Genomic DNA, 22,782 nt, shown 5'->3' with positions numbered 1-22,782 from the left:
TATCCTAGGAGCAACAGACTGTATCATCTAGCCTAGGTAGTAGGTAAGTGTACTTTATGATTTTTCGCACAATGACAAAATCACGTAATGATGCATTTCTCAGAATGTATCTCTGTCATCAACCCATACATGACAGTACGAGTACTTAATATCTATTAGATTTTTTTTTTTTTTTTTAGCATTTTGCAGTTTCCAGAGAAATACATAACCGACTTATACCTGTGATAGCTATTAGATGACATTTGTGTAGCATTTAAGATATTGTGCAGTGGCTCACACCTGTAATTCCAGCACTTTGGGAGGCTGAGGTGTGCGAATCACGAGGTCAAGAGTTCGAGACCAGCCTGGCCAAGATGGTGAAACCCCGTCTCTACTAAAAATGCAAAAAATTACCTGGGTGTAGTGGCAGGTGCCTGTAATCCCAGCTCCTCAGGAAACTAAGGCACAATAATCGCTTGAACCCAGGAGATGGAGGTTGCAGTGAGCCAAGATGGCGCCACTGCACTCCAGCCCTGGTGATGGAGACTCCCTCTCAAAAAAAAGAAAAAAGAAAAATTTCATTATCAATCTGTAACAATTAAATGTAAATAAATAATACTATGCTGGCATGGAAATGCTTGTTTAGGACTTTACAATTTTGGAAAAAGATTGTTTGTGAGTGAACAATATTCCTTTGATAGAAAACTATTTCAGTTCTCTTCCATATTCTCTGCTATGCATTATTGTCATTATTATTTCTTTGGCACTCAAGTAGACAAAACATATTTGGGCAGAGTTTAAAGAAATATTTACTTTCAACATTCTATTCTATCAGGCAAAGTTCATACATATATTGTGGTCTAGCAATTGGAATATTTCACTGTCAAACTTTGTTTAATTTTACAGTGGGAAGGAAAAAAACCCACAACACATTAAAGCCATAGCTATATACAGTGAAATAAGCAGAGAAATTTTACAGTTTCTTTGTTTCTATTCGAGCCATGTAAGTCAATCCATTTAAAATAAAATACTATAAAAAAGGTCAGGGATAGTTTGACAAGGTAAATAGAAAAGGTAAAGATTTAGGGTCATGGTAGTATCTGATATTCTTGGATTTTATTAAAGACATTTAATGTTACCCAACCAGTTAGTTTTACCATATTATCATCTTCATGAGGCCATGTTCATTATGTGTCCTTGACAGAATGAATAACCAAACCTCATATAAATACATGAATTAAAACCAGTGCTACACCCATTTCTATCTTGAGGTTGGTTTCAGGAGAACACCCTGACTAATCATACACATTCCAGTGGTTTCAGTTACATCCAATATACTTTTATTTGGGATGAAATCAAATCTCGATCAGAGTATAGAAAGAAAAATATTGCTTAGTAATAAAAATTTTCATTTTAGAGTAAATTTTTAATTGGTAATAAGAGGTGAAATAAAACTGGCATTGGTACAGGACTCTAGAAATGTCTTTGATTTGCTATAAAATACCCCAAATTTGACATTAAAGTACTTAGAAACAAGCCTAATTCCAAAAATGATTTGCAATCATAAACCTGAACTTCGATTGTATTTATTATGTGATTCTGAACACGTTAAAGTCAATTGAGCCTCAATTTCCTCTTCTCACAGTAAAGACTGTGATTATAAATACTTTTAAAAAGTGTTGTTTTGTTTTAAAATTAAGATTACTAGTAAAGGCTGGGCGTGGTGGCTCACACCTCTAATCCCAGCACTTTGGGAGGCCCAGGTAGGTGGATCACGAAGTCAGGAGTTTGAGACCAGCCTGACCAACATAATGAAACCCGTCTCTACTAAAAATATAAAAATCAGCCTGGCGTGGTGGCACATGCCTGTAATCCCATCTACTCAGGAGGCTGAGGCAGGAGAATCGCTTGAACCTGGGAAGTGGAGGTTTCAGTGGGCTGAGATCACACCACTGCACTCCAGCCTGAGCGACAGAGGGAGACTACATCTCAAAAAAAAAAAGATTACTAGTAAATGGTAGCTGTTGTTAACTAGTTATACAAATGAAAATCTCTTTTAAAAATGCTTGAAAATTCCATACATATACCTTGTTTTATAAAAATACTCAGAAGATATAAAAGCCTAACTTATGCTGATTTTTATTTTAACTAGTCAGTTTGGGATTTTCTTTCCAGTACAATCAAAGAGGGTTTAGTTTTGAGACTGAAATGCTACAACAAGTTGCAGTGCTCTTAGGACAGTGGGCTTTATTTATAGTTCTATTGAATGTAAGGAATTGCAAGGCAGTTACGTTGATAACACATGCATTTTAAACCCAATTTATGCAATATTCCATGAACAGCTGAGCAGAAAAATGAAAGAGTTTAATTTTTGTTCAAATGAAAACATAATTGATACTTTCCTAACCTAGTCTATAAACTCATTCTAAAAAAGTGTCCTTGTGTTTAGCTTCCAATAGGCTATGTCAGAATCTCCTGAGATCAGCAGGTTGAAAAGCTTTGCAAGTGAGAAAGTTTAATAAGGACTAGTTTAAAGTATCTGAAAAAAATTGTAAATTGGAACATAGAAAGCCTTGAAAAGATGCTAAGTTTTAATTTTATTTTTACTCGAACACCAATTAAATGCAACTGAAACCAGTTTCATGAAAACATGCTTATGAAGCCATATCTGTTTTAAATGGAAGTCATATTCACTACCTGCTATTTCTCAGAAAAAATCCCCGTAACTTATTTAAATGAATGTCATCTTAATATATTGTCTATTAATATTCAACCACAGGCAGCATATAGTGCATCTTATTCCAAACTGTTATTAATTTCCTGGTCTAAATAATAAATAAGTTTCCTTTAATTAATGGATTCTAGGATCTTAAGAATGTTAAAATCTTAATATGACACAGTGGAGCCTGTTATGTACTAGGGTTTCTTTTATGTTTCACCATTCATATATGAAATAATTTTTATCGGGGGGAGGAGCCAAGATGGCCGAATAGGAACAGCTTCGGTCTACAGCTCCCAGAGTGAGCGACGCAGAAGACGGTGATTTCTGCATTTCCATCTGAGGTACCGGGTTCATCTCACTAGGGAGTGCCAGACAGTGGGTGCAGGTCAGTGGGTGCGCACACCGTGCACGAGCCGAAGCAGGGTGAGGCATTGCCTCACTTGGGAAGCGCAAGGGGTCAGGGAGTTCCTTTTCCCAGTCAAAGAAAGGGGTGACGGATGGCACCTGGAAAATCGGGTCACTCCCACCCGAATACTGCACTTTTCCGACGGGCTTAAAAAACGGCGCACCAAGAGATTATATCCCACACATGGCTCAGAGGGTCCTGTGCCCACAGAGTCTCGCTGATTGCTAGCACAGCAGTCTGAGATCAAACTGCAAGGCAGCAGCGAGGCTGGGGGAGGGGCGCCCGCCATTGCCCAGGCTTGATTAGGTAAACAAAGCAGCCAGGAAGCTCCAACTGGGTGGAGCCCACCACAGCTCAAGGAGGCCTGCCAGCGTCTGTAGGCTCCACCTCTGGGGGCAGGGCACAGATAAACAAAAAGACAGCAGTAACCTCTGCAGACTTAAATGTCCCTGTCTGACAGCTTTGAAGAGAGCAGTGGTTCTCCCAGCACGCAGCTGGAGATCTGAGAATGGGCAGACTGCCTCCTCAAGTGGGTCCCTGAGCCCTGACCCCCGAGCAGCCTAACTGGGAGGCACCCCCCAGCAGGGGCACACTGACACCTCACATGGCAGGGTATTCCAACAGACCTGCAGCTGAGGGTCCTGTCTGTTAGAAGGAAAACCAACAAACAGAAAGGACATCCAGACCAAAAACCCATCTGTACATCACCATCATCAAAGACCAAAAGTAGATAAAACCACAAAGATGGGGAAAAAACAGAGCAGAAAAACTGGAAACTCTAAAAAGCAGAGCGCCTCTCCTCCTCCAAAGGAACGCAGTTCCTCACCAGCAACGGAACAAAGCTGGATGGACAATGACTTTGATGAGCTGAGACAAGAAGGCTTCAGACGATCAAATTACTCTGAGCTACGGGAGGACATTCAAACCAAAGGCAAAGAAGTTGAAAACTTTGAAAAAAATTTAGAAGAATGTATAACTAGAATAACCAATACAGAGAAGTGCTTAAAGGAGCTGATGGAGCTGAAAACCAAGGCTCAAGAACTACGTGAAGAATGCAGAAGCCTCAGGAGCCGATGGGATCAACTGGAAGAAAGGGTATCAGCGATGGAAGATGAAATGAATGAAATGAGGCGAGAAGGGAAGTTTAGAGAAAAAAGAATAAAAAGAAATGAGCAAAGCCTCCAAGAAATATGGGACTATGTGAAAAGACCAAATCTACGTCTGATTGGTGTACCTGAAAGTGATGGGGAGAATGGAACCAAGTTGGAAAACACTCTGCAGGATATTATCCAGGAGAACTTCCCCAATCTAGCAAGGCAGGCCAACGTTCAGATTCAGGAAATACAGAGAATGCCACAAAGATACTCCTCGAGAAGAGCAACTCCAAGACACATAATTGTCAGGTTCACCAAAGTTGAAATGAAGGAAAAAATATTAAGGGCAGCCAGAGAGAAAGGTCGGGTTACCCTCAAAGGGAAGCCCATCAGACTAACAGCGGATCTCTCAGCAGAAACCCTACAAGCCAGAAGAGAGTGGGGGCCAATATTCAACATTCTTAAAGAAAAGAATTTTCAACCCAGAATTTCATATCCAGCCAAAGTAAGCTTCATAAGCGAAGGAGAAATAAAATACTTTACAGACAAGCAAATGCTGAGAGATTTTGTCACCACCAGGCCTGCCCTAAAAGAGCTCCTGAAGGAAGCGCTAAACATGGAAAGGAACAACCATTACCAGCCGATGCAAAATCATGCCAAAATGTAAACACCATCAAGACTAGGAAGAAACTGCATCAACTAACGAGCAAAATAACCAGGTAACATCATAATGACAGGATCAAATTCACACATAACAATATTAACTTTAAATGTAAATGGACTAAATGCTCCAATTCAAAGACACAGACTGGCAAATTGGATAAAGAGTCAAGACCCATCAGTGTGCTGTATTCAGGAAACCCATCTCATGTGCAGAGACACACATAGGCTCAAAATAAAAGGATGGAGGAAGATCTACCAAGCAAATGGAAAACAAAAAAAGGCAGGGGTTGCAATACTAGTCTCTGATAAAACAGACTTTAAACCAACAAAGATCAAAAGAAACAAAGAAGGCCATTACATAATGGTAAAGGGATCAATTCAACAAGAAGAGCTAACTATCCTAAATATATATGCACCCAATACAGGAGCACCCAGATTCATAAAGCAAGTCCTGAGTGACCTACAAAGAGACTTAGACTCCCACACATTAGTAATGGGAGACTTTAACACCCCACTGTCAACATTAGACAGATCAACGAGACTGAAAGTCAACAAGGATACCCAGGAATTGAACTCAGCTTTGCACCAAGCAGACCTAATAGACATCTACAGAACTCTCCACCCCAAATCAACAGAATATACATTTTTTCAGCACCACACCACACCTATTCCAAAATTGACCACATACTTGGAAGTAAAGCTCTCCTCAGCAAATGTAAAAGAACAGAAATTATAACAAACTATCTCTCAGACCACAGTGCAATCAAACTAGAACTCAGGATTAAGAATCTCACTCAAAACCACTCAACTACATGAAAACCGAACAACCTGCTCCTGAATGACTACTGGGTACATAACGAAATGAAGGCAGACATAAAGATGTTCTTTGAAACCAACGAGAACAAAGACACAACATACCAAAATCTCTGGGACGCATTCAAAGCAGTGTATAGAGGGAAATTTATAGCACTAAATGCCCACAAGAGAAAGCAGGAAAGATCCAAAATTGACACCCTAACATCACAATTAAAAGAACTAGAAAAGCAAGAGCAAACACATTCAAAAGCTAGCAGAAGGCAAGAAATAACTAAAATCAGAGCAGAACTGAAGGAAATAGAGATACAAAAAACCCTTCAAAAAATTAATGAATCCAGGAGCTGGTTTTTTGAAAGGATCAACAAAATTGATAGACCGCTAGCAAGACTAATAAAGAAAAAAAGAGAGAAGAATCGAATAGACGCAATAAAAAATGATAAAGGGGATATCACCACCAATCCCACAGAAATACAAACTACCATCAGAGAATACTACAAACACCTCTACGCAAATAATCTAGAAAATCTAGAAGCAATGGATAAATTCCTCGACACATACACTCTCCCAAGACTAAACCAAGAAGAAGTTGAATCTCTGAATACACCAATAACAGGATCTGAAATTGTGGCAATAATCAATAGCTTACCAACCAAAAAGAGTCCAGGACCAGATGGATTCACAGCCGAATTCTACCAGAGGTACAAGGAGGAACTGGTAGCATTCCTTCTGAAACTATTCTAATCAATAGAAAAAGAGGGAATCCTCCCTAACTCATTTTATGAGGCCAGCATCATCCTGACACCAAAGCCAGGCAGAGACACAACAAAAAAAGAGAATTTTAGACCAATATCCTTGATGAACATTGATGCAAAAATCCTCAATAAAATACTGGCAAACCGAATCCAGCAGCACATCAAAAAGCTTATCCACCATGAACAAGTGGGCTTCATCCCTGGGATGCAACCCTGGTTCAATATACGCAAATCAATAAATGTAATCCAGCATATAAACAGAGCCAAAGACAAAAACCACATGATTATCTCAATAGATGCAGAAAAAGCCTTTGACAAAATTCAACAACCCTTCATGCTAAAAACTCTCAATAAATTAGGTATTGATGGGACATATTTCAAAATAATAAGAGCTATCTATGACAAACCCACAGCCAATATCATACTGAATGGGCAAAACCTGGAAGCATTCCCTTTGAAAACTGGCACAAGACAGGGATGCCCTCTCTCACCACTCCTATTCAACATAGTGTTGGAAGTTCTGGCCAGGGCAATTAGGCAGGAGAAGGAAATAAAGGGTATTCAATTAGGAAAAGAGGAAGTCAAATTGTCCCTGTTTGCAGACGACATGATTGTATATCTAGAAAACCCCATTGTCTCAGCCCAAAATCTCCTTAAGCTGATAAGCAACTTCAGCAAAGTCTCAGGATACAAAATCAATGTACAAAAATCACAAGCGTTCTTATACACCAGCAACAGACAAACAGAGAGCCAAATCATGAGTGAACTCCCATTCACAATTGCTTCAAAGAGAATAAAATACCTAGGAATCCAACTTACAAGGGATGTGAAGGACCTCTTCAAGGAGAACTACAAGTCACTGCTCAAGGAAATAAAAGAGGATACAAACAAAAGGAAGAACATTCCATGCTCATGGGTAGGAAGAATCAATATCGTGAAAATGGCCATACTGCCCAAGGTAATTTACAGATTCAATGCCATCCCCATCAAGCTACCAATGCCTTTCTTCACAGAATTGGAAAAAACTACTTTAAAGTTCATATGGAACCAAAAAAGAGCCTGCATCACCAAGTCAATCCTAAGCCAAAAGAACAAAGCTGGAGGCATCACACTACCTGACTTCAAACTATACTACAAGGCTACAGAAACCAAAACAGCATGGTACTGGTACCAAAACAGAGATATAGATCAATGGAACAGAAGAGAGCCCTCAGAAATAGCGCCGCATATCTACAACTATCTGATCTTTGACAAACCTGAGAAAAACAAGCAATGGGGAAAGGATTCCCTATTTAATAAATGGTGCTGGGAAAACTGGCTAGCCATATGTAGAAAGCTGAAACTGGATCCCTTCCTTACACCTTATACAAAAATCAATTCAAGATGGATTAAAGACTTAAACGTTTGACCTAAAACCATAAAAACCCTAGAAGAAAACCTAGGCATTACCATTCAGTACATAGGCATGGGCAAGGACTTCATGTCTAAAACACCAAAAGCAATGGCAACAAAAGCCAAAATTGACAAATGGGATCTAATTAAACTAAAGAGCTTCTGCACAGCAAAAGAAACTACCATCAGAGTGAACAGGCAACCTACAAAATGGGAGAAAATTTTCGCAACCTACTCATCTGAAAAAGGGCTAATATCCAGAATCTACAATGAACTCAAACAAATTTACAAGAAAAAAACAAACAACCCCATCAAAAAGTGGACGAAGGGCATGAACAGACACTTCTCAAAAGAAGATATTTATGCAGCCAAAAAACACATGAAAAAATGCTCATCATCACTGGCCATCAGAGAAATGCAAATCAAAACCACAATGAGATACCATCTCACACCAGTTAGAATGGCAATCATTAAAAAGTCAGGAAACAACAGGTGCTGGAGAGGATGTGGAGAAATAGGAATACTTTTACACTGTTGGTGGGACTGTAAACTAGTTCAACCATTGTGGAAGTCAGTGTGGTAATTCCTCAGGGATCTAGAACTGGAAATACCATTTGACCCAGCCATCCCATTACTGGGTATATACCCAAAGGACTATAAATCATGCTGCTATAAAGACACATGCACACGTATGTTTATTGCGGCAGTATTCACAATAGCAAAGACTTGGAACCAACCCAAATGTCCAACAATGATAGACTGGATTAAGAAAATGTGGCACATATACATCATGGAATACTACGCAGCCATAAAAAATGATGAGTTCATGTCCTTTGTAGGGACATGGATGAAATTGGAAATCATCATTCTCAGTAAACTATCGCAAGAACAAAAAACCAAACACCGCATATTCTCACTCATAGGTGGGAATTGAACAATGAGATCACATGGACACAGGAAGGGGAATATCACACTCTGGAGACTGTTGTGGGGTGGGGGGAGTGGGGAGGGATAGCATTGGGAGATATACCTAATGCTAGATGACGAGTTAGTGGGTGCAGTGCACCAGCATGGCACATGTATACATATGTAACTAACCTGCACAAGGTGCACATGTACCCTAAAACTTAAAAGAAAAAAAATAATTTTTATCTACCTTATAGATTTTTTTTGTGTTATTAAGGAACATGAAATGTATAAATATTAATCAGCTTCATTTTTGTAAGTATTTAGAGCTAGCTAATTTCACTTCAATTACATTAGCTGTTAATCTTTCTCTGCCTAAGAAACACTTTCTTTGAATTTCGATTGTAAACTTTATGTCATGAAAACCTTCATGAAATAAGCTCCTTAATAACCACATAACTATTTTTCATGTGAAATTGTTGGAATGAAAGAAGTATCTGTGGAAAATTTTCCTTACTCTTCTAAAATTTCTGTTTTGGTTATTGATTCCAATATTGTACAAACCTAAATACAGTCTTCAACTTTTTTTTTAAAAGCTGAATATCGGGGGGGCGGATCCTGCAGTGAGCCGAGATCGCACCACTGCACTCCAGCCTGGGCGACAGCGAGACTCTGTCAGAAAAAAAAAAAAAAAAGCTGAATATCCATGATGTGTTGTGCTCTAAGTTTTTGAGATTTGTGGCCACTAAATTCTAAAGATTATATCTCTGCATAGAAAAAGTTGATAGACATTCCTTTCATCATAATTGTCTTTATGATTGATAATTTTTGTGTAAAATTATTATATTTAATAACTAATATAATTCATTTAAGGTATAAAAATTGGAAACTATGGAAAATCTCTAAATTATACCATTACATTAATGTACCTCCTAAATCATTTGCTTCATTTGTCTCAGACAGATTGTCTTAAATTTGTTAAGAAAATCCTGTTCTCAGCTCAGCCATCAGGGTTTGAAGTAGAGATCTGCAGTTCTACAGCACATAGTAATTAAAACCACAAAAGTTGGGAGGCTGAGGTGGCGGATCACGAGGTCGGGAGATCGAGACCATCCTGGCTAACACACGGTGAAACCCCATCTCTACTAAAAATACCAAAAAATTAGCCAGTCGTGGTGGTGGGCCCCTGTAGTCCCAGCTACTCGGGAGGCTGAGGCAGGAGAATGGCGTGAACCCAAGGGGCAGAGCTAGCAGTGAGCCGAGATCACGCCACTGCACTCCAGCCTGGGCGACAGAGCGAGACTCCCTGTCAAAAAACAAACAAACAACAACAACAACAACAAAAACACAAGAGCTTATTAGGGAAGAAAAATAGCATCCAAAGGAGAGTAGAAAGGAGTGGGCAAGGAACAGTAAATATGTTAGGAGTGGCTGGAGGATGAGAAGACTGTGATAAACGTCATTAAGGAATAATTAATAAAGAATTCCAAGGCATAATGGGGTTTATTAGAGGAAGCAGCCAAGAAAAAATATAAAACAAAGTCTAATAATAGTTATGGATACAGAAAAGTGTCCTATCAGCAATACACAGTTCACTGGTGATTTCTGCTTCTGAAAATAGTAGGCCACCTCTCTAGAATAAAAGCTAGACTCAGTGGCTTGAGCAGGGAAGGCATTGGATGAGAGATGAGCAAGCAAAAGCAGTGAGTGTAGACTATTCTAAATTATTTTTGAAGAAATGCCAGCTAAGCTATAAGAAACAAAGAAAGACTTAATAAGAGGGCTATCTTTATCTTAAATATAAATTAAATCGAAGAAAGACAGTATAGTGGGGTAAGTTGAAGAGAGGAGAGAAAGAGGAACATTGGTAAAGAATTCGTTCATTTATTCATTCATGCAAATATGTATTAAGAACTTGTAAATACCAGGCGTAATTCCAGGTGCTAGGGATATGGCTGTGAAATAAACAGCCAAAATCTCTGTCCCAAATTGAGGGGGAGAGGCAATTGGAAAGACACGTGTGATGCCTCAGCTGCCTCCTCACATCCTTTCACCTCACTTCTGATTCCTATGAGGAATCTTTTTCTTTGTGCCCCAGCAGGCCAAAAGACAAGCAAGAGTCACAGCTGGGGCTGTGGGAGATTGAACCCCCGAGAGCATCCAATGAGGAATGGAATGAATAAGTACTTTTCTTGGTACAAACCTCAGTGGACAATTTGGAGAGTCATTGTCAACTATCCTCAGATTTTTTTCTCAGTATTGACTTCCATAATACACTTTTTAATTGATTTTTTTCCACCTTCTTCTCAATCCTCAATTTTTTACTCTTGCCCCAAACCTGCAAACAAGATTTTATCTCAGATTCTGCTTTAGGATGTGTGAAGAAACTCACAGGACAAAAAATTAATTATATGTATCTATATAAAATTTATTGATTATTAAGATATATTATTAATAATATATTTATTAGATAAGATGTGTATAAATATACAGGTATATAACCAGTAATAAGCACTAAAGAGAAAAATTAAAGCAAGGAAATGAGATGGAAATGTATGTGCGTGTGGGTGTGTGTGTGTGTGTGAAAGAGAGAGAGATGAGAGAAGAAGAGAGGAAAGAGAGATTTGAATAAACACTATATACCAAGCACATTTGTAATGTGTTTTACATGTATTAATTCATTCAGTCTTCTCACCACCCCTATAAGAGGTACCATCTAACTTTCAAATGAGAAAACTGAATTACAAAAAGTTTCCACACTTTGCCTAGTACTGCATTTCTGGCCAGATTTGAATCACAATTTGAATCCAGGCACTTTGGCTCCAGAGTCCAACTCTTCACACTTAATTTAGTAGCTTCGGTCACCTACACAGTGAGGTCTTTTAAGATCCTTCGTTCCACCTAAGCCTCTTTCTTATCAGACCCCTCAGAAACCCACAAGCAGTCTCTGTCTTCTCGTAATGTTTGTCTTGAATGAAAGATACATAATGTTTGTCTTGAATGAACTGCAGCACAGTTCATTGACCATGAACCTAAAGGATGTAAACTCGTGTGTTCAGTTATATAGGCTTTTGGTAGTCTGTCTACATCAAAGAACACAATTTATTTATGCAAGCCTATATGCATTCATGATAAGCTCCAGAAAGAACACTTAATGAAGTGCATTGGTGAGTGTTACTTCCCTAGTTATTACTCCTCTATGTTAACCTGTTAATAGACATTAAAGAGATTATATTCTCTGGCAAAGACCTGAGTGTAGGTCCTCGCACATGAAACCATGTTTTTCATAATAATGAAGTAATCTCATCCCACCTGAGCTCTTGTAGTCCTTGTCAGCTGGAAAGTGGCCTACTCTCATCAGCTGCCACTGGTGTTGTTAGGAATGAGGCTGGCACTCTCAGCTAAGGCAGCGTTCTCCAGTTGAACAGAACAATTTTCACAGAATACCAACATCAGAAAGGACCACTCTGAGACCATGCTGAATCAAGATAAAAGCAAAACCATTTTATAATCATGTCCAAACACAGACAAAAACATGAACATTGTCCAAACCACAAAAATGACCATATATCCCCATCCTGCTTATCACGAGTTATTGCTACTTCTTCGCCAGTCATAGCTTTAGCCTTACTTTGTTCTTCCCTCCCAAATGATTTACAAAGATACTTAAGCATGGAATTACCCCTGCTTTTTGACCACATCCAATGTAGAACAAAGCTCTACTTCTTTGAACCCTCCCCCAATCACCTAACACAAGTCCAAAACATGTTTTTTCCAACACCCTCTCACTGTGCTCACTGTGCAGGCTCATGTTTTCCCTTATATTGTAGTAAGCAATAACCCCAACTTGGTCAACTACAGGTATGTAGACTGTATGACATTGACACAATCTTATTGCCTGCTCCACATATTTGACCCTTATTTATGCAGTTTCTTTATGTGTCTTATTTCCCAGTCACATTGCTTCTTGTGGACACTGAAGTTTCTCTCTGAAAACTAATGGCAGTGCCTTGAGTTAATTAACTAATAGCTGGCTGTTCTAATTGACCAAACATCTCACATATTTCTTTTTCTCCTTTAGGAACCGACTGCTATTTCAGCAATGGAGCTTTCCACTAAGCAGGTACTATCATTATGTATTACCATGGAATATCCAATATTTTGTTAATTCTGGTGTTTCAATAGATATATCTATTTATCAAACTTCACAGATTTGTTAACAATTATACAAAAATACAGGAGAAAACAAATATCATTCTTACAATAAGCTAGTAGATTAGAAACTGAAGATAGTTTTCATTGCCCTCATGTTTTTGATCAATCTCATCTGTGTTCTATAAACATTATTTTATGGATCATTATTTGTTATAAATTTTTACATACAGTGTATTTTGGTCATTTTAATATAATTTACTCAATACTCAATAATAATTTTCATCTTTTCTGATTATGTATATATGTGTATACCCTGAAATAGCATTGTGATATTTCAGGATATAAAAAAATTTATAATTTATTCTTACTTTGCAAATATAAACAAAAATGCATTTTTAGAGGCTAGTAAAATTATTCACTGGCTATATGTGTTTGGGGGACCTTGACTTAAAAGTTAATTTTACTTTTCCAGTAGTATTGTATGCTAGAGAAAACAAAATGTGTATTTAACTTTGGCTAAATATCAAATGAAAGCAAAAAAATGATCACTGCTAAATAAGTACTAAAACTTCATGAATTCAAAGGTTAAGGGCAGCATATTAATAGTCTTTCCATTCATATCAAATGGATGCTTTGGCAAGACACCTCAGAAAAGTCAATTGCTTCTAAATACTGTGTAATATGTGTAAACAAATATAGTTTTAATGTCTAATATTTTCTCCATAACTGTTACCTAGACTTTCTTCTGTCCAGTATATCAATGGTAACTTCAAAAAAAAAAAAAAAAAAGCAGAAAAATCCAGAATGAAGTAGGGTATGCCTCACTTATTGGAGTAAAAACTTATATACAAAATTGTAAAATGAGAATCATTTGGCAAATCTTATTTCTAAACTGTTTACATGTTTTGTCTCTGACCATGCTTTATCCCTTGAACAAGACACTAAATTACTCTGCCAGTAAAATTCAGTGTATATCCTTTTCCTACACAGACATATCAAAATAGATTGATAATCTCCAAGATATTTAGAGCAACCCAGAGTGCAGATACGATTGACCTGATACTGTTATCTTACACTGCATAAGTATGTGTTCACCTGTTCTCATAATCTAAAAATTGTTAGAGGTTGGCAAAGAAATCTGGGGATTTCCAGGATGGAAGCTAGACTGGGATATTGTTTCCTGTAATGATTTTTAAAATTATTTATTTATTCTCTGCTAGGCCTCATTGCCAGTCTTAATTGCACTAACTCCACGTCTATTTTTGTAAACCATTTCTTTCTGTTTTACATTTTTAAATCTGTTTTAAAAAGTACATATTAAGCCAACATTTTACTGACAAAGAAAAACAATCTATCAGTTTAAAATACCATGAGAGAAGAAAGTGTCTTTTTCCTTTATTTTCCATTACTGGAAGAAATGATTTGATTTCGTTCGGATATGACTCAATTTCATTCATGCTTATGGGCATTTTTAAAGTGAGATAGTAGTTTCAAGAGGGACAAGTAGTGTTGCAAGTAATTTTCTGGATAAATGAACCCATCTCCTGCTATACCCCACACTTTGTTAAGGAGGATAGTGAGAAAGCCTGTGGTGATGTTAAATTGGGCAGAAAAAGCACATCAGGTTACTTACTAGTGACTGGATTCTGCTCAATGGTGCCTAAAGGCTTACCCTATATTTCATTTGGATAGCATAATTATTTTTGCACTTCATTAATAATACTGCAAAATTATGGTAAAATGAACATGACTGATTTATAGTTACTTTTGGCATTTTATCACAGTTCAGGTTTTCATCATAATAATTTCAGCTGCTATATTTTGGTTTGCTATTCTTTCCACATACTCTTTCTCTGTTTCTCCCCTAAAGGAATATGACATAATTAGATACTGTTATTTAGGTAATAACACTTTTCCTACTTAAATGTCATATTCTAAAAAAAATCTATAAATATACATTTTGCTCATGCTTCTTAGAAGTTATTGGCGAAACATAGAGATCTTGATTGTAAGACTAACTTGATGAGTAGCTTTTCAAAATAGTTGCAAACACAATGTATGGATTGACACATCCATATATTGAAATTGCTTACATTCAATAGTGTCTAAGTTCATTTTAAAAAAGGAGTCTGTGAAAGAAAAAGAAAGAAAGAAGAGAAAGAAAAGAAAGAAAGAAAAAGAAAAGAAAAGAGAAAGAAAGAGAGAGAAAGGGGGAAGGAAAGCTTAACAATACTTAATCTATTTTTCCCAAAGAATTTAACCATCATTTCTTAATTTGTCCTGGTTTATAGCAAAATTCAATACTATAATAAAAGTTGAATATAGCAAAAAATTGAGCACTTAGTAATATATGCTATAATTTCATTTTTTCCATTTAGTGAAATGGAATAATAAGATTAATGAAGATAATTGTTTCCACAATGGTTTAGATTTTATTGTATTACATTTCCCCTTATTTATTTGCTTGTAATAAGGTATAAGTTAGTTGGTGAGATTTAAGCAGAGAACTATTTTCTATGTAAACACTCCTTATAACCTTAATATTTTCTTAGATTCTCATAGGTACTTCAGTCTGCATTCAATTTATCTGGTTATCTATACATGCAGTTTATACATGAAAGCCTTTGGAAATGCAATTTCATTTATATTCATTGTTAACTATTAGAAAATGTGTAGTATTAAAAAAGCATATCATTGTTCAGAGACTGACTTTTCTAAAACTCATTTTTTATTTATATACTAGAGAAACTAAAATACACTTTTGATGTCTTTTCAATGTATGAAAACATTACATGTTTCAGTATTTATGTAAGTTTTACTTAAGGCTTACTATAATTATTGAATCCTCTAGTGCAAGAAAAGAGAGCTATGGTGCCAATAACAGTAAATGTGGAGAAATTGCAAAATAATTTTATTTCATTTTGTGTTTAAATAAATTTGCAGCTAATATGCTACATTGGCTCAACTTTGTTAAAGGCATTTTAAAAGTTGTACTGAAATCCTGAATTATTAGAAAATTTTTTTAATCTTCCATATTCTGGGTCTTTCAATAACACCAATTTCATTGAGAATAAATGCATTGTAGAATGTTTATCTGAATGCATACTTTAAAGACCTGTTAAACATGCTCATTTTAATAAGGAAGTTAATTCTTAGAAAAATTATATGAATAGCTCAAGATCACACAGGATGTTAATGGGCAGCGAGACCTAGAATCCAGGTATCTTCATGCTCAACCCTATGCTTTTTCCACAACACTTCAGCTTTTGGTTTGGCAGACTGCACCAGAGTGTACTTAGTGCCTCTTTTCAAAGATGTTTTGAAGGGTAGTAATTTAGTAGTCTTTTTAAAAGTAATCTTCCTGGAGGTAGTGCAAGGGTAAGACAGTTCTTGGTGTTGAGCCCAAAGTTTTTTCAAATGTAAGCACCAAAATTTTGCCCCTTCCCGTATCATAGGAAAGGGCACACTCCATCACAGGCAATACAGTAGGGTACTGAGAAGTCAGAAGCAATGGTTCCTGCCTCTGGCCAATCTGGAACACATGGTAATAAAGACATTTTGGTATATGAGTATTATAAACAGTAAAGGTAAAAAAGCAAACTTGCAAAGAACAAAACTTGTAGCTTTGCACATTACATTGGTGGGTGTATTACTGTCTTCATCTTCCCTTTGTTTTACACTTAATAAAAGACACTTGTTTCAGTCAAATATTTAGAACTTGCTCTTGCTCCATTTTAAACTGCCATCTTGTCTAGAAGGCCTTTAAAGAAATTATCAATAAAGAGATGATTTTTTAAACCCTTAATTTATCTCTGAGAAGTTATATATAAATAAACTCTTTTTTAAGAGAAAAGGAGATTTAAAAGACAAGATAGTTTTTGTCACAGCAGTAAACTCTTTCCACAGCAACAACTATATATTGGTTCAACGGCTGGGGTTGCCCAGCTCCCTTTACACCGGTGTGATATTTACGGGAAAGCGTGTGCTGAGTGTTGCCTCGCCCGAGACCCTTACTGTGCTTGGGATGGTTCCGCATGTTCTCGCTATTTTCCCACTGCAAAGAGGTAGGAAAAATATTCAAAATAAATGAAATGTTTGCTAGTTATCCTATCTGATTCCAAGTTTGAAATAGCTTTCTTCAAATAAGTGCATCAACTTTTTCTAATGAATAAAAAGATTTGGGAGCAGATGGAGGGGATTGTTCTGTTTTGTTTTTTCTCTTCTCTTCAAATAGTTAAAACAATCAGAAAAAAAGTCACAGAGAAAGTCATAAACAGAATCTAGACTGAGTCTTGTCCCTTTAGACCAAAATACTCTGTTTTCCAAACATGTTCTTCTATTTCTATCCAGCAACATTCTGTCTCATTTTTAAACTTTAATAAGGCAATTTATGTCTCTGGATGAACAGAAAATGATCAGAGAAAGGAATTTATTTTCCTTTAGAGTCTTAGGTAGTACACAGGGGCCTAATTATAAAAAGTCCAGAAGAATTTATTTCTAGTTTTGAAAATGTTACATTTTAATATGTGATATATGTAATTTTGATTAACATCACAAAATATGTCTATTTGTTTCAAGAAAATTTAAGTGTTATTATATTATTATAGCATCACCTTGCATTTGCAGTGTTTGAACTTGAAACATAAAACCATGTAGTAAAATATCTATCTGTGCATATGCAATATATATGTATATGTGTATATCTATATGTATATGTGTATATATGTATATGTGTGTGTGTGTGTATATATATATATATTTTTTTTTTTTTTTTTGAGATGGAGTCTTACTCTGTCATCAGGCTGGAGTGCAGTGGCACAATCTCGGCTCACTGCAACCTCTGCCTCCCAGGTTCAAGCGATTCTCCTGTCTCACCCTCCCGAGTAGCTGGGACTACAGGCGTGCACCACCATGCCCAGCTAATTTTTGTATTTTTAGTAGACACAGGGTTTCACCATGTTGGCCAGGATGGTCTCGATCTCCTAACCTTGTGATCCTCCTGCCTTGGCCTTTGAGAGGGATTACAGGGATTACAGTCGTGTGCCACTGTGCCCAGCATATATATACATATATATCTCTTAAACATACTCTTGATGATACTTAAAAGTATTTTTTTGGACATGCTTGAATAAAAGTTGCTAAGATAACTCTTTCTTCATTTGACAAAATAGCCCTTTCAAAAACATATCCTTTACTACTCACTGAAGGATGTCTTTCTCTTTCAATATTTAGCAGGGTTTAGGAAATGAGAATGGTGGATGAAATTAACATACAGTATCTCGTTAATATGAGCCCAAAGATTAACAGCATGCATATCAACCTATTGAAATATAAAATGGAACCAGCTTTATGAAACCTCTGCATTTTAGAAGCAATATAATTTGATTTCTTTATTGTTTATTATAGCTATTTTTTTCAAAGAAGCTATGAATGTAGATTTTCATAGCTAATGAGGTATGTCCTACAACATTTGTATCAGTTTGAATATTTGCTAAAATATTTGAGCAAAGAAATGGCCCTAATGCCTACTTAAATCTCTTGATTACACACTTTAGATAACATTGACTGAGTGTAAAATCATCTACAATTTAGTCTGTTATATAAGTAGTCCAAAGGATTAAAACACAGTATCCTGTTAATAATATTAAATGTATATGCAGTATTATATCATATAAGAAATACAATTATTAAACCTTCAACATTCAGAATTGAGGTAACATGTTCGTATTACTTTTATATAACCATTCATTTTGTTGAAATTTCAAATTTAAAATAAAACTTATTGTGGAGATAATGTCTGTTCATTAAAGAAACCGTAGGTAATTTAAGGAATAGCAATATGCAGTCTTTACAGCAGTAACATTAAATTTTTTAAGATTAAAAGTTAATGCTTCTCAAAAACATTTAACTCTAGGTGGCTATTATCTTACTTTAAAATGTGGAATTCAGCCCGACGCCATGGCTCACACCTGTAATCCCAGCACTTTGGGAGGCCAAGGCAGGTGGCTCACGATGTCAAGAGTTTGAGACCAGCCTGGCCAGCATGGTGAAACCCCATCTCTACTAAAAATACAACAATTAGCCATGTGTGGTGGCGGACGCCTGTAATCCCAGCTATTTGGGAGGCTGAGGCAGAAGAATTGCTTGAACCCAGGAGGCAGAGGTTGCACTGAGCTGAGATTGCATCACTGCACTCCAGCCTGGGTGACAAAGCAAGACTCTGTCTCGAAAAAAAAAAAAAAAAAAAAAAGTGGAATTCGTGTTTGAACTAAAATGAGTATTATTTCTTCTTCATGTGAAAGTTTATAATATTACCTAATTTAGTAATAATCTATTTGAATTTTAAGCTCTTCTTAATAAGGAAAGAGATAAAAAGAAAATCATCAACACATCTATAATAAGTTAAAACCTGTATGTTATTACATATTTGAAAAGTATTAATTGTATACCTACAATTCAAGATTGAAGGAATTTTCATTAGCATATTTTTGTTATGCCTTACAGATTTTACTTAATCCAATTTCATGAGTGACACGCTGTCTTTAAAAAGGATGTTTAGAAGCCTCATGATTTATATATTCTTTGTGATGGCATTTTTCAAAAGCTTAAATGGCAGTGAAAAATGCCTTCCCAAATGCTTTGTAGTTCATGTTTCACAAGTTCTCTTGTTGGCTCAATTTTGAAATGTGCAACATCTGTTTGATAGTTTCACTAATTCTACAAATAGAAATCTATAAATACTTTAGAATTCTAAATTTATGAATACAGTAACAAATTCCATATTTGCAATTCTCAACGGCCTTTGTGAGAGTTCTTTTTAGGGATGGTAACTAATTTTGCAGCAAGACAATACCCATTAAAATAGCAGCAGCAAACAGTTGGGCAAGTGTCCCCCAATCTTTTCCAGTCTGTTACACATAGCCAGTCTCCATTTTTAGCCTCTTCCTGGAACTTCACATCTTTGTTGCACCACAGTGACTACAGCCTACCTCCTCCTTCCCAGGCAACCATTAGCAAAATGTAGAAAAAGGATACCCACAACGTGCTGCAGCTCACATGTGATCTGGGGGTAGAATGTAGAAGAAATCGTTTGATTTTTATAAGCAAACTTTGCTTTTCTCTTAAATGTAAGTTCGTTTATTCTCTCTCTCATTCCTCTGACAAGAGGAGGCCTTGCTCTTAAGTTCAACGTTTATTGTTGCTTTTATTCACTTCACCGGTAAATTGGTTTGCAATCATAGCCGTATGATCATAAAATAAACTGTTTTAAAAAAGAACAGGTTGATATGGCCAGGCGCAGTGGCTCACGCTGTAATCCCAGCACTTTGGGAGGCCGAGGAAGGCGGATCACAAGGTCAGGAGATCGAGACCATCCTGGCTAACACGGTGAAGTCCCGTCTTTATTAAAAATACAAAAAATTAGCTGGGCATGATGGCGGTTACCTGTAGTCCCGGCTACTCAGGAGGCTGAGGCAGGAGAATGGCATGAACCCGGGAGGCGGAGCTTGCAGTGAGCCGAGATCGCACCACTGCACTTCAGCCTGGGCGACAGAGCGAGATTCTGTCTCAAAAAGAAAAAAGAAAAAAAAAACAAAAAGGATAGGTTGATATAATAACCAAGAAAAGAAATTTTCAAACTAGCTTAAAAATAGAATTTCTAGTCTTAATATTATAAAATTTAGCAAAAGTCTATTTAAAGAATTATGTATAAGCATTTAGAGAAAGAGAACATTCATGTGAATTATAATTTTCAAGCTTATTCCTTCATTAATAATCAGAAAAAAAGTTTAATACCCTTTATTGAAAAAAATGGATTATTATTTTAAATTTTGTGCTTTTTCCACAGAAGTTAGGCCTTGAGTTTCTAGACATTAGATTGTTCCTGACTGACATCTGGTAGTGAAAAAGCCATGAATTCTCTGTTATCACTATTTTAAAGACTTTTAACATGTTGTTAGTACATTTGGATCTTGTTTCCCATTTTGATCATCTTGGAGACTGCTCTTACAGGTATAATGAACTGTTTTTTAAAAAAATCTTTTAGTTGGATGTAGATTCATCTGTTCCTGTAAGTTACTAGAGTCAAAAAAAAAATATATATATATATATATATATATATTTTATTTCTCTTCATTCTTATGACAAATTCCTAGAAGGGAAAAATAAGGATACAATAACACCTTTTAAATGTAATTGTTTCAGACGCACAAGACGACAAGATATAAGAAATGGAGACCCACTGACTCACTGTTCAGACTTACACCATGGTAAGTCACATTTTTCATCTTTCAACCTGCTAAGACCAGGCTAAAATCATAATAATGCATATTCATGCATATGCATGCAATGTATGCATCTCTCTCAGAATACTTAAAGAAATGCAGCCGAAGAGAAATAAAATCTTACAGAAAGAAAATCCTAAAGAACACAAGGCACTGAATTATGTTTTATTATCATAAATTATGTTTTATTATGATGATAAATTCAAAATTTTAGATGCTTACAAGGTTTAAAGCTCAACTTTCTTATATTAACAAAAAGAAGCCATGTTTAAGTACTTCATTTTGTATATAGTAGCAACCTGAGATGAGTAGGGAATGGAAATGTACATTAAAATATACCAAAGTAAAAACTACAGTCTTAAAATATGCCTTAAAATGATTCATTTATATGCTCATGATATAAACCTAATATATCATTATTGGGTATCCTAGTCAAGCAGAAGATAATGTGGATATCTTTACAATGAATTACTAGTAGGGTATTCCCTTACACTGGGCATTTTGTACCAAATTCATTTTTTGCTTCCTAAAAGATGTCAAAGCCTATTTAATGTGAAAGTTGCTTAGTAAATGCAGAAACATCAACCAACCTTCACTTAAAATGGAGTAAAATTGTAGTGATGCCCCACTTTCCATAATTGAAACATTATGCCATATTACTATGGAAATAATAATGAGGTTATGCTTCCCTCTGCTGGGGGAACTTATCAATGACAATACTGCTAATGAACATAGTTAAAAATGGCTGAAATGTACAATGTAAACATTGTCACTTAACATAATTATTCTATTAATTTTTTTGATGCCATTTATTCTAAAAGTAGTTAATATTTATCAGTTGACTTTTCTTTGATTTACTAATTTTATGTGTGGAATATTCATGTTTATGGATTTTAATAAAACATTACCACACATAGAACCCCAGCATACATTCCAAAACTTACTTTCTAAAATTCAGATCCCCCTTTGGCATAAGCTGGATGGGCTGGTATTTGATTTACGAATGCTCACGGGATTGTTTGGGGAATCCTACTACCAGGAGACGGGTAACCATGAATAAAGCCAGTGTTTCGGAACCACTTTGATTGCAAATTTTCTCACCAGGGACTTTCCTATCTGTGATTATCTTTACTATAAATAAGAAAGAGACCACAAAACTGGAGTAAATGTTATGACTGTCCCTGCATTAGTATGGTGCATTTATTGAACACTCTCCTTAAATTTTTTCAAATAGCATATTTCAATCAAATCCTAAGATATTTGCTAATCTTTCATTAATCTGTTTCATGGAAAAATACTGAATTATGATCAGCACCATTCCAGCAATGTAGTATTTTGAAATATTAATTCATTATACTAAATAATCTGTTTGCCTATATGTGGAGAGTTAATGATAATTACTGGAAGTAAAAGAATCAGGAGAATGTAACTGAACCAATCAGACTTTAATCTCCATATCAAAATGAAACATTATTTTGCTCGTTGTATATTTATAGGTTTATATCAGTACAACATTATGAGTATTGTAGATAACAAATATTTGTTGAATGACTGAATGATCTAAAAATTTCAAGTTATAATCTAGATATGTGTCTTATTACTTTTGTTTTTCAGT

General features: G+C 36.0%; 1 protein-coding gene across 6 annotated transcripts in view; it reads left to right on the top strand.

Moving 5' to 3' along the window:
- SEMA3A (semaphorin 3A) overlaps window positions 1–22,782 on the top strand; it is a 554,212-nt gene that overhangs the window by 514,291 nt on the left and 17,139 nt on the right. For all 6 annotated transcript variants that reach the window (XM_054687612.2, XM_009453467.5, XM_054687611.2 and 3 more), the window contains 3 exons: window positions 12,812–12,853; window positions 16,792–16,949; window positions 21,088–21,152. In XM_054687612.2, coding sequence (XP_054543587.1) covers window positions 12,812–12,853; window positions 16,792–16,949; window positions 21,088–21,152 — 265 coding nt within the window. The remainder of the gene's footprint in view (window positions 1–12,811; window positions 12,854–16,791; window positions 16,950–21,087; window positions 21,153–22,782) is intronic.

The sequence above is a fragment of the Pan troglodytes genome, chromosome 6 (assembly GCF_028858775.2).
Source record: "Pan troglodytes isolate AG18354 chromosome 6, NHGRI_mPanTro3-v2.0_pri, whole genome shotgun sequence".
In the NCBI taxonomy this organism is placed as follows: domain Eukaryota; kingdom Metazoa; phylum Chordata; class Mammalia; order Primates; family Hominidae; genus Pan; species Pan troglodytes.
Note: the sequence above shows the minus strand (reverse complement) of the source record. Positions and strands in the feature narration are given on the sequence as shown.